General features: G+C 39.6%; 1 protein-coding gene across 1 annotated transcript in view; it reads left to right on the top strand.

Moving 5' to 3' along the window:
- Positions 1-8,374, top strand: part of RAB19 (RAB19, member RAS oncogene family) — a 30,840-nt gene extending 22,466 nt beyond the window's left edge. The window contains exons 3-4 of the mRNA XM_043966301.1: positions 2,698-2,881; positions 7,136-8,374. Coding sequence (XP_043822236.1) covers positions 2,698-2,881; positions 7,136-7,404 — 453 coding nt within the window. The 3' untranslated portion in view covers positions 7,405-8,374. The remainder of the gene's footprint in view (positions 1-2,697; positions 2,882-7,135) is intronic.
- Positions 8,375-13,225: the final 4,851 nt, after the last annotated feature.

Raw genomic sequence — 13,225 nt, 5'->3', positions numbered from 1 at the left:
AAAGTATGATTTCCTAGATAAGGGCTGGTTAAATTTGCTGTATGATTTTCATGCTTGGATAGTGAAACAATCTGGTGTGATTGACTATAAAAAAGGTTATTAAGGGGCAGCTAGGTGGTGCAGTGGATAAAGCGCCGGCCCTGGATTCAGGAGTACCTGAGTTCAAATCCAGCCTCAGACACTTGACACTTACTAGCTGTGTGACCCTGGGCAAGTCACTTAACCCCCATTGCCCCGCAAAAAAAAAAAACAACCCAAACCAAAAAAGGTTATTAGTGGGTAGAGCATTTTCTACCATGGCAAGTCACTAGTTTATTTTTATCCTTTTCTTCCTCCAGGACCATTAAAATTTTTTAAAATAATATTTTATTGTTTTTCCAATTACATATTGAAACAGTTTAAAACACTTTTTAAAAGTTTTGAGTTCCAAATTCTATCCCTCCTTCCTCCCTTCCTTCCACTAATATAGGTTATACATGTGCAATCATGTAAAACATTTCCATATCAGTCATTTTGTACAGTGACTTGAATAATTTTTTAAAAGAATGAAAGGAAGAAAAAAAAAGAAAGTGAAAAATAGTATACTTCAGTCTATTCAGATAATACCAGTTCTTTCTCTGGAGGTGGATAGCATGTCTCATCATAAGTCCTTTGGGATTATCGTCTTAGATCTTTGTATTGCTGAGAATAGCTAAGGCATTCACAGTTCTTTATCATTCAATAATGTTTTTACTGTGTACAACATTCTCCTGGTTCTGCTTACTTCATTTTGTATCTATTCATTTCTTTCCAGGTTTTTCTGAAATCATCCTGGAAAGTCAATAGTTGTTTTTTTAAAAAAATGATAATTTAAAGTGGGTGGTAGTTTTTTAATCCATACTCACATTTTTGCACTGTCTGTACCTCAGCTACATAATCTCTCCATTCTTTTTTTTTTTTTTTTGGCAGGGCAATTGGGGTTAAGTGACTTGCCCAGGGTCACACAGCCAGTAAGTGTTAAGGGTCTGAGGCCGGATTTGAACTCAGGTACTCCTGAATCCAGGGCCAGTGCTCTATCCACTGCGCCATCTAGCTGCCCCAATCCCTCCATTCTTAAAGCTTCTCAATCCATTAATTCATTCATTCAGTTGTTTATTCCACAAACATTATTTACAGAGGGCCTACAAGAGGCAAAGCATCCTGATTAGTGCTGTGAAGGCTTCAGAGATGTGGAAGACATAAAGAGAGAGCCTGGCATAGTTGATAGATGTAAGACTTGTAATCGTGAAGACCTGGGTTCACAACCCATAGGTGTCACTAGTCATGTGACCACAGATAAATCACTCTGAGCCTCAGTTTCCTCAGTTATAAAACAGAAATAATAATATCTCCTTTTAAGGTCCCGGGTAAGATTCAAATGACAATATATAGAAAGTACTATTATATTAGACTGTTGTGGTAGTGGTGGTGATGATCCTTCTGCCCTCACATAATTTACAGTCTGATAGGGGGCAGCTAGGTGGCGCAGTGGATAAAGCACTGGCCCTGGATTCAGGAGTACCTGAGTTCAAATCCGGCCTTAGACACTTAACACTTACTAGCTGTGTGACCCTGGGCAAGTCACTTAACGCCCATTGCCTGCAAAAAAAAAAAAATTACAGTCTGATAATATCAAAGGATCATTGATATAGAACTGTAGGAATTTCAGAGGTCATCTAGTCAGATCCCTTTATTTATTTATTTATTTAGTTTTGTTTTGTTTTTGCAGGGCAATGGGGGTTAAGTGACTTGCCCAGGGTCATACAGCTAGTAAGTGTTAAGTGTCTGAGGCCGGATTTGAACTCAGGTACTCCTGAATCCAGAGCCGGTGCTTTAACCACTGCGCCATCTAGCTGCCCCCCAGATCCCTTTATTTTTACAGATAAGAAAACTGAGGCCTAAAGGATTAAATGAGGAGTACCAGGTCATAAAGTTAGTAAGCATTAAAAGTAGGATTTGAACTTGGGTCCCATGAGCCCAAGTTTAACAATTCTTCTACTGTGCCATAATCCTTCTAGTAGTTGTGTGTAATGAAATAGGAGTAGTCGGATGGGTGGCCCATTAACAAATCCTGTTACAGGGGCAACTGGGGGTACAGTGGATAAAGCACCGGCCCTGGATTCAGGAAGACCTGAGTTCAAATCTAACCTTAGACACTTGACGCTTACTAGCTGTGTGACCCTGGGCAAGTCACTTAACCCTCATTGCCCTGCCCCCCCCCAAAAAAAATCCTGTTACAAATAAATTTTAAGTGAGTGTTCAAATTCTTTTGTCACACTGGAATCCAGTGTCAACTTCAATAAGTCTTCCATAGTCCTAAAGAAGAGCTATGTGAAAGTACCTTTCCCCATTTTTTGTAGAAGTGGGGACCATACATGCAAGATGTCAGACCTCTGAAATATTAGTTTCTCTGAACTGCTTTTTTATTCTTGGTTATAAGGCATGGCTCTCTAGGGTATGGGGAAGAGGCAGTGTGAGGGGCTGGGAATGTGGGGGTCCATGTGGTCTAGCAGTGGATATAGTAGAATATGAAAATCCCAATAATATTTTTTTAAGTGAGTCAGTGCTTGGAGATGTTTCATTTGGAGGTCTTGGACTATAGGAGGATTTGTTCTAGCTGCCTTTGTTCTGTAGTAATGCTGGGTTGCCTTAGCTCTTCTCTTTTCCTTACCTGGACAGATGCAGGTATGGGACACTGCTGGCCAGGAGCGATTCCGGACAATCACCCAGAGCTACTACAGAAGTGCGAATGCTGCTATCATTGCCTATGACCTGACAAGGCGATCCACATTTGAATCTGTTCCTCACTGGATCCATGAAATAGAAAAATACGGGGCAGCAAATCTGGTCATAATGCTTATTGGTACAGTATTTTAAAGGCATTTAACATCATCATCCCCTATTAGTTATTTGGTTTTTAACAGGTTAAGTTTCATGAAGCATCAAGAGAGGCACATCACATTAAACCAGTTACCCACCAGTGTACTTATGGTTTTTTGGCGTAATAGGAAGAGCTCATCGACATAAAATATTGAATCTATTTATAGATGACTCAAAATTATCTAAGCTTAATTCTGCAGGAAACAAGTTAGCCCATTACCATAAAGCTTAAAAAAGGAATGAGGACCCTTTCTAAATATAAAGGGTCACTAGCCTAGAAGGAAAAAATAGGAAGCAACTGGTCTTTGGGTATTTTTTAAGTGAAATACAAAATGTTCATGCATTGGATACTCTTTTTTTTCCTTTTTCAGATTAACAGGGAACATAGATAAAAATGGCAAACATATATTTTAATTCCATACTATGCGTGACCCAATGAAGGAGAGAGAGAGAGAGAGAGAGAGAGAGAGAGAGAGAGAGAAGATTCAAGAAGTAAAGAATAAAGGACAAAAAGAAGGGAGGTCAAAGAGAAAGAGAAAGCAAGAAGAAAAGGAAAGGAGAAGAAAAAAGAATAAAGGGACAGAAAGTGGGGATAAGAGGGATAGGTACAGACAGTGAAGGAAATGCAGAGAAAGATTTCATAGTCTTAAATGTGAATATATTGCTGTAGTAAACTGCTATTGATGCACAGTGCTAGAGCCTTCAGAATAAATTACTACTGCTTATAAATAACTAATTACTTAATCATTCATTGTTAATAGACCTTAAATTATTCTAATTCTTTAGCGTTTAGAGGCTCTGTTCTGGATGAGATGGTCACAGTTTCTCACCAGAAGGAAAATTATGATCTGGATTGAAATAGAAAGACCAGAGCTATTTTGCCAGTTTTCCCCACTGGGTTAAATTCAAGTTCCCCAAATCCCGAGCAATTTATAATTCATTATTGAGAGCTCTCCTCCAGTCATACTTTCCCCACTAATCGTTCCCTGATAACTAGCTCCCACAGATAATTTTCCTTCTTGAATTATGTACTTATTGCCCACATCTTCTACCCTAGTCAGTACTATATACATTGAACTTGGTTATGGCCCTGTGGTCCAAATAGCCAAATTTTAGTCATAGGAACTCATAAAAGGAGAAAGAAATAGCATTCTGGGTATAATCTGGTTACTTTTGTCTCTAAGCATTAACTATATCATTTCTTGTTTCACTCTAATCCTACACACATCTTTGATTACGGTTTCCTTTTCCGGTTCTAATCTTATGTAAAGACTTGATTACAATGTTACTTTGTAACAACTCATTTCCCTTAGAGTTGAAACCCTTTCCCTGGGCCCATACATAGAGACTGAGGACAGCTTGTTTTGAAAAGCCTATGCATGTCATTTCTTACAAATGTGGTTATGGGCACTTTAAAAAATCATTACTGTGGTCACCATCTTTCACAACTTGCCGCTAAAGCAATTCCCCACAAATGTAAATTTCTGTCTCTTTCAGAACTCTTGCAGAAACTGGGAGAAAATAAATAAATTAATTTAAAAATATACACACACACACATATATAATTCAGTTTCTTCAATGGTAGTGTGAACCTCTGCAGCTCTCTATTTCCATTGAAAAAAGTTGGACTCTCAGCCACTTCATTGTTTTAGGGAAAGCACCTTCTCCCTTAATTTTTCATCCAATGGTCACAATGTAACTAACAACTTATACAACTTGTCTTCTGATACAGTCCTTCTGAAGAGTTGTAAAAAAAAAAAATCTCAGTATATACCAGGCAGGGACAAAACATTTATTTTTATTTTATTTTATTTATTTATTTATTTATTTTGCGGGACAATGAGGGTTAAGTGACTTGCCTAGGGCCACACAGCTAGTAAGTGCCAGGTGTTTGAAGCCAAATTTGAAATCAGGTCCTCCTGAATCCAGGGCCAGTGCTTTATCCACTGTGCCACCTAGCTGCCCCTGACTAAACATTTATTAAGCACCTGCTACGTGCCAGAGGCTACGCCAAGCTAAAGAAATACAAAGAAAGGCAAAAGATAGTCCTAGCTCTCAAGGAGCTCAGAGTCCAATGAGGGGAGACAATATGAAAACAAATATGTACATATTACATATAGATATGTATAGGGTAAATTGTAGACAGAGGGAACTTGCATTAAGGAGGATCAGGAAAGGCTTATCGTAGAAGATGAGATTTTTTGTTTTGTTTTTGTTTTTTGTGGGGCAATGGGGGTTAAGTGACTTGCCCAGGGTCATGCAGCTAGTAGGTGTCAAGTGTCTGAGGCTGGATTTGAACTCGGGTCCTTCTGACTCCAGGGCCGGTGCTTTACCACTGCGCCACCTAGCTGCCCCAGAAGATGAGATTTTAACTGGGGCTTGGAGGAAGCCAGGAGGCCAAGCTAAGGATGAAAAGTATTCTAGTCATAGGGGACAGAAACTCCACAACTCCCAACCCCAGCCACAAGTCTAGAGTAAGGAAAGAGAAGAAGTAAGGGCAAAAACCAGGGAGTTGTTTGGATTTGCTCAAGAGTAGGATGTGGAATTTAATAATTCCAACTCTATTAACTCTAGTCTTTATCTAGGTAGTTTGATAGGTATGATAAAGGCCTCAGTTTCTTCATTTGTAAAATGAGGGGGTTGGACTTGAGGACGTTGAAGGTCCCTTCCAGCCTTAAATCTATCATTTTATGATCACCTCTTTGGTCCAGACCACATCTGGACTACCAGGATCAGTTCTGGGCACCATATTTTAAAGAATAGCACAAAAAATTTAAAAACGAAAGAATAGCACAAATGATGCATATAGTAGACAAAGAAGAAAAAAATTGTATACAAAGAGTGTGGCCCTGTATGTTGGCACACTCTGGGATGATGAATATTAATATTACCATTGGTCCTGAGGGGAAAGGCCAAGGGTAAATCTGGCCTAAGTGAGTAGTAGATAAAGAATCTGAGTCAGGAAAATTTGCTTTCAAGTCCTAATACTGGCTGTGTGATCTTGGGCAAATCACTTAAGTATCCTAGGCTAGAAGTGTCTAAGGCTAGAAATGACAAAGCAGATGCCATACTGGTAGGAGCTTCCTCACAGCAAATTTCTTTCACCTATGAAGTCACAGGCCCAGCCCCAAACTGACATGGTAGAAGAAGTCATTCCAAGGAAGGCAATGAGGTCTGGAGGTGACCGCAGACCAAGCCACACAAGGACTGGCTGAAGGAACTAGTGGTATTTCATCTGGAGAAAAGACTCAGAAGTGATATGAAAGGAAACTTCAAATATTTAAAGAACTGTTTTGGGGAAAGGGAGTAAGTAGATTTGTTCTACTAGTCCCCAGAGGATGGAACCAGAAGCAATGGTCAGAAGTTCCAGATGGGCAGATTAAGCCTCAGAATAAAGAAAAACAAATTGGAGGTATCCTAAAGTGCAGTGGCAGCGAGATGGTACAGAGGGTAGAGCATTGGACTTAGAATCAGAATGACCCAGCTTCATGAGTTTAAATCAGGCCTCTGATACTTACTAGCTGTGTGAGCCTGGGCAAGTTACTTAATCCTGTTTGCCTCAGTTCCTCATCTATAAAATGAGCTGGAGAAGGAAATGGCAAACCACTCCTGTATCTTTGCCAAGAAAATCCCAACTCATGAAGAGCTGACACAACTAAAATGACTGAACAACAGAAAGTGCAGTTAGCTTCCTGAAGAGGGAATGGATGTCTCTTCGACAGAAATCTTCAAGGGAGGGCTGGATGGCCACTTCTCAGAGGTGTTGTAGGGTGGGATTTCTCTAATCTCAAATTATACTAGATAAACTCAGGGATCCCTTCCAACCCCGAGATTCTATGGTGGGAATGAAAAATGCCGCCCCCCCCCCCCTCCCCAAATTAGGTAATCTACTTCTCTCCTCCCTCAGCATTGATACACAAAAGTATACTGGCTTTTTAAGAGTCTTAAAAAAAAAAAAAGTACTGACAGTTGTCTAGATTCCGTTTTGATTCTGCATAACTTCCTATAAAGTTTCCATATTTCTCTGTAATCTTCATATCTAATTTCTTATGGAGTGATAATATTGCATTTTATTGACATACTGTGATGTTTATGATATTACTTTATTTTCAATAGACTTGTCTTTTTTCTAGCCTACGGAACATTTTGTTGAGATAAAGCATTATTTTAAAAATATGTCATTCTTAAAAATCAGGCTACACAACTCCGTGTCCTGTTGCTTTGTCTTTAATTCCAGGGAACAAGGCTGACCTATGGGATAAACGTCATGTTCTTTTCGAAGATGCTTGCACTCTGGCAGAGAAACATGGCCTTCTTGCAGTTTTGGAGACTTCTGCTAAAGAGTCCAAGAATATTGATGAAGTGTTCATGCTAATGGCAAGGGAGCTGATTGCCCGGAATGACCTGACCTTTTATGGGGAGAGTCCACAGAACAACCTCCTCTTGGATTCTAGTCCAATTCTTATTGCTCCAAGTCCAAGTTCAAAGAACCACTGCAATTGTTAAAAGGAGGAAGAACAGGGGCAGCTAGGTGGCACAGTGGATAGAGTACCGGCCCTGGATTCAGGAGGACCTGAGTTCAAATTCGGCCTCAGATACTTGACATTTACTAGCTGTGTGACCCTGGGCAAGTCACTTAACCCCAATTGCCTCACTGAAAAAAAAAAAAGGAGGAAGAACAAAGTGGGAGGTAGAGTGTGCTGTTGGAGGGGCAATCTCGGGAACCCAAATGAGTCAGAAATCTGGTTAACCAATTATTAGATTTTAGACCTTGGAGTGGATATTCTTTTCTTCTCTTTATGTTGCCCAGGCTTCCTTCCACAAGCATTGTTGCTACTTTTGTCCTCAACAAAGAGAAACCTCTTGAACTGAAGGAAGTTCCATTTAACTCAAGTATTTTATTACATGTGTACTATGTGGCAGGCATGGTGCTAAGTGCTGGGAATACTAAGACAAAAATGAAATAGGTTCTGCCTTCAAGAAGTTTACATTCTATTAAGAAAGGATTCCTTTAAAGGCAATATATAAGAGAAACCTTAAAGGAAATTAGGGATTCTAAGGGGCAAAGATAAGAAGGGAGTGTTTCCAAGAAACAAGCCACCCTTTTTCGTTAGTCTTACTATTAAAATGAGGTTCAGTGTTGGGGGCAGGAAGGATGGATAATGGTTCCCCCTTCATTAGCCCTGGCCAAACCCTGAATCTGGCTTTTGGCTGAAGAAAAGGAAGAGCCTACAGGTTGGGAGAAAAGTAGAGCAGAATATTAAGAAAAAGGAAAGGATGGGAAGCACACTCTAAAGTGGCTTGTATCTACTCACAAATTGGGTTTTGTTTTGTTTTCTTTTTTATTTTGTAGAGGAGTGTGGGGGATTTATGTATAGTATAATTAAAGACATCAAAGAATAGCAGAACCTTGCATCTATAACTTTCCTTTCTGCCTTTGAGTTTTTGAGGGTTGGCATATTCCCCGCAGTAGGATATTTGGGTCAAAGAGTATGAACATTAAAAAAACAAAAACCTACCCACAATTCCTTAGCACATCTTTTTTTTTTTACATTTAATTTTAATTTTATTTTTCCTCAATTATATATAAACAAAAATTTTTAACATTTAAAAAAATTTGAGTTCCATATTCTCTCCCTCCCTCCTTCTTTTACTCTCTCCTTGAGAAGGCAATCTGATATAGATTTTATCTATCTATCTATCTACATATACATATATAGTCATTTTAGCACATTTTTAATAAGACTTAAAATATTTTAGTGAAGAAATGTTCACTGTTGGTTTTTTTTCCTCATGCTGCTTGGGTGGCATATTTTGGTTTGATATCTTCTAGAAAACAGAGGAGAAACATAATAGAAAACAAAAGAATGTTGTTTTCTCTAAATTTTCAATGGTTTATCTCCAGCCTATCAAATTCCAGGTATTCTGAGCTGATGCAGCATTGGCTGGGGTAGGGTTGTTCCCAAACCCATGACTAATGTTCTTGACCCTTTAGAAACCAGTACTGGTTGAAGGCCTAATATTTACACATACATAAAAGGAGAGGGCAGAGTTTCAGATAATTTCCTTTTACAGATATATAATCTGAACAAGACTGAAATTAGCACACACTGGCCCTTTCAGTAAATTCACTTCCTAGTTTAGAGGCGAACGTTCCCAAGCACAGTTATAGTACAAGAAACCGCTAAGGGGCAGGGAAGTATAACATAAATACATCACAAATCTTACAGCTACCTGTCCATCTGTCCTCTATTTCCCATTGGCTTCCTACTGCATCAGCATACCTATGGAGAGTATAGAACACCTAAGAAAGAGAAGACCATTACAGTGGAAAGAATATATGATGAAGGACTTGGTTCTGAATCACATTTTTGCTATTCACTGTTTAGGTGACCTTGGGCAAGTCAACCTTCTGAAGCCACAGATTACTTATCTGCAAAATGCGGGAGTTGGACTACCTACCATCATCAAGGTCCCTTTTAGCTCTAAATCTTATCAGAGGCTAAATTAGTGTCATGGATAGAACTCTAGACCAGGAATCAGGAAGACCAGAGTTCAAATATGAATGAATGAATGAATGGATGGATCATCATGGATGAATGAATGAATGAAAAAAGTATTTATTAAGAATTATGGGGGGGGGCAGCTAGGTGGCGAAGTGGATAGAGCACCGACCCTGGAGTCAGCAGTACTTGAGTTCAAATCTGGCCTCAGACACTTAACACTTACTAGCTGTGTGACCCTGGGCAAGTCACTTAACCTCAATTGCCTCACTTAAAAAAAAATTATGGGGGGTCAGCTAGGTGGCACAGTGGATAAATCATAGGCCTTGGATTCAGGAGTACCTGAGTTCAAATCCAGCCTCAGACACTTGACACTTACTAGCTGTGTGACCCTGGGCAAGTCACTTAATCCCCATTGCCCCACCAAAAAAAAGAAAAAAAAATTATGTTCCAGGCACTATGGTAGGCACTAATGATACATGTACAAAAGTAAGATAGTCTTTGCCCTCAAGGAGCTTACATTCTTTTTTTTTTTTTTTTTAGTGAGGCAATTGGGGTTAAGTGACTTGCCCAGGGTCATACAGCTAGTAAGTGTTAAGTGTCTGAGGCCGGATTTGAAATCAGGTACTCCTGACTCCAGGGCCGGTGCTCTATCCACTGCGCCACCTAGCTGCCCCTAGGAGCTTACATTCTAATAGAAAAAACAAAACAAAACAACCCCATACATAGAGAACAGTGGGGTTTAAGTCACTGGGATAATAAGTAGAGTTTCATGGTAATTGATCAATGAGACCTTTCCAGGAATGGTGATATTCATTTGATTATTTGTTCACAGAGCGAGAGATAGAAACCTAGATATGAACTCACTAATCAGGAGTATAGGATCCAGGGGTGAGAGATAGAGGCAGAGGGTGGAATACAACATTATGGGAAGAAGTTGGCCTAAGTATAAATCTTAGCTCTGAAATTTCATAGCTGTATGATCACAAGAAAATCACTTAATTTCTCTGAATCTCAGTTTCCTTAAAGTGGTGATAATAACTGTAGCCACCTGCCTTCCAGAATTGTGAGGCTGAAATGAAAAAAAATCTGTATGAACTCTGAATTGCTATATAAATGCCAGTCCTTATAATTATAAGTGCAAGTGTCAGGATTTGGTCTGTGCTTTAAGAAGGCAGAGGATGAAGATGTGCTGAATTGTTTAAATTTCCCAGAGACATTAAAAAACAAAAAACAGAACAGGCTCTAATCTGGAATAGCTAAGGAGGAATCCTTTGCTAGAGTAGGATAATAATAAGCAAGATGAAGTAGGAAGCCTCTCTAACTAGGGTTAGAAATAAACCTACAAGAATTCTACTGGCCAAGAGACATTCCATGGTGATGCACATTTATTTCAAGTATTTTCTGCTCCCAGGAAAGGAGGGGGCAGGGAGAATCATAACTCCTTAAACATGACTAATGGAAACTTTTTTTTAAGAAGTGCCAACCCAGGTAGTCTACAAGGGAACCAAACAACGAAGTTAGCTTAACCTGTGAATTTTTCCAGGGGTGGAGGAAACTTCCTTTTAAGCCGAAGTTGTTGTGGTGGTTATTGGTTGTTTTTTTTTTTAATTCAATCATAGAATTTTAGAATTGGAATGGACCTCAGTGGTCACATAGTCTAAACCATACAGGAAAAAGAATCTACTTTATAACTCTATACGTGATACAGTGGAAAGAATAGTGGTTCTTAAGTTAAAGTACCTAGGTTTGAATGTCACCTCTGGTTCTTACTTCCTGTGTGACCTCGGGTAAGTCACTAAGCATCTCCGAGCCACAGTTTCATCATCTAAAAAATGAATTGGATTGTTGATCTTCCATCTAAGCTGTATATAACTGGAATTGGGGGAAAGAGTGTTGAGTAAATCATTCAAATCACCCTGCCCCATTTAAAGTAAGTGTCAAGGTACTAACACCCAGCGGGGCAGCTAGGTGGCGCAGTGGATAGAGCACCGGCCCTGGAGTCAGGAGGACCTGAGTTCAAATCCAGCCTCAGACACTTAACACTTACTAGCTGTGTGACCTTAGGCAAGTCACTTAACCCCAATTGCCTCACCAAAAAAAAAAAATCAACCAATCACAGACTTTATATCAAGTGTAAAACAGTCTTTTATCAACTGTAATGATTGTCCAAGAAATGTGTTGGGATCGTCTGAGAAAAGCTGGTCATACCTCATGAGTTGTTTATAAAATATTGATGCATTCCTGGCCTGAGAGATTCAAGGAGGGGTGTGCTGGGGCCAGCACCAGTCTCATTGAGAAAGCCACTTTGTACACAGTCTTCCCCATTTGAGTGTAAACTGCTCAAGGGTACAGTGTTTTTACTTTCTTTGTTTCCCCAGTGCTTAGCACAATGTCTGACATACATAGTATTAACATAAGCTGCTTCACTGACCAACTAATTAGATGGCATCTGAATTCCCTTTAGCTCTAGAACTATAACCTTATACTCAACAAGTGGTCACCTTGCCTTCCAAATAATCAAATGAATATTGCCATTCTTGGAGAGGGCATGTTGATCAATTATTCCAAGACTCTACTCACTGTCCCAGTGACTTAAACCCCACTGCCCTGTATGTATTGTTTTTTTGTTTGTTTTTTTTGGGTTTTTTTAGTGAGGCAACTGGGGTGAAGTGACTTGCCCAGGGTCACACAGCTAGTAAGTGTTAAGTGTCTGAGGCCGGATTTGAACTCAGGTACTCCTGACTCCAGGGCCGGTGCTCTATCCACTGTGCAACCTAGCTGCCCCTGTTTTTTATCTATTAGAATGTAAACTTCTTGAGGATAAGGTCTGTCTTGCTTTTGTGTTTGTATCATTAGTGCCTATCATAGTGTCTAGAACATAGTCCCTAATAAATACTTTTCCACTTCGTTAATCAATCAATCAATTCATTCATTCATTCATTCATTCATATTTGAACTCTGGTCTTCCTGATTCTAGGTCTAGAACTCCATCCATGACACTAAGTTGACTCTAATAAGATTTAGAGCTGAAAGGAACCTTGATGATGCTAGATAGTCCAACTCCCTCATTTTACAGATGAGTATAAACTGGGGGTCCAGAAGGTTGACTTGCCCAAGGTCATCTAGACAATGACTAGCAAAAATGTGATTCAAAACCAAGTCCTTCTATTCTAAATCTTATGTTCTTTCCACTACAATTCTACCACTTTTATGAACTCCAGAGTTTACAGAAAACTACAGAGCTTCCCTGATCTATGCCCTGGATCCTAGTGATACTAGTGCAGGCTCCCAGGATCTGACATCTCCAGACATCATGTCTGGGCCAGCTGTTCTGCTGAAAGGCATAGAAAACATATGGGAGAGTAAGTAGCCAAAGGACACAAAGAGAAAAGATGAGGTAGGAAATTTGGCTGTAATGGGATTACCTCAATAAAGCAGAGATGGAAAATTTCCTTAAAGCCAAACCACTAAGGCAAAAAGAATTGTTAGGTATGGTAAATGAGCAGACAAGTTGATGGAAGGAAGAAAATGGGTTAGAGAAAGTGAATGAGGGGCAGCTAGGTGGTGCAGTGGATAGAGCACCGGCCCTGGAGTCAGGAGTACCTGAGTTCAAAGCCTGCCTCAGACACTTGATACTTACTAGCTGTGTGACCCTGGGCAAGTCACTTAACCCCAATTGCCTCACTAAAAAAAAAAAAAAAGATAAAAGAAAGTGAATGGGGAGGAGGTGGTGGTAAGAGAGAGTGGGTGAATAATAGAGATGATGAAAGGCTATTGGAATAACCACAAGGTGGGCAAATAATTATTCCTTTTGACTGGCC

Source organism: Dromiciops gliroides, chromosome 5 (genome assembly GCF_019393635.1).
Source record: "Dromiciops gliroides isolate mDroGli1 chromosome 5, mDroGli1.pri, whole genome shotgun sequence".
NCBI classification, from domain to species: domain Eukaryota; kingdom Metazoa; phylum Chordata; class Mammalia; order Microbiotheria; family Microbiotheriidae; genus Dromiciops; species Dromiciops gliroides.
Note: the sequence above shows the minus strand (reverse complement) of the source record. Positions and strands in the feature narration are given on the sequence as shown.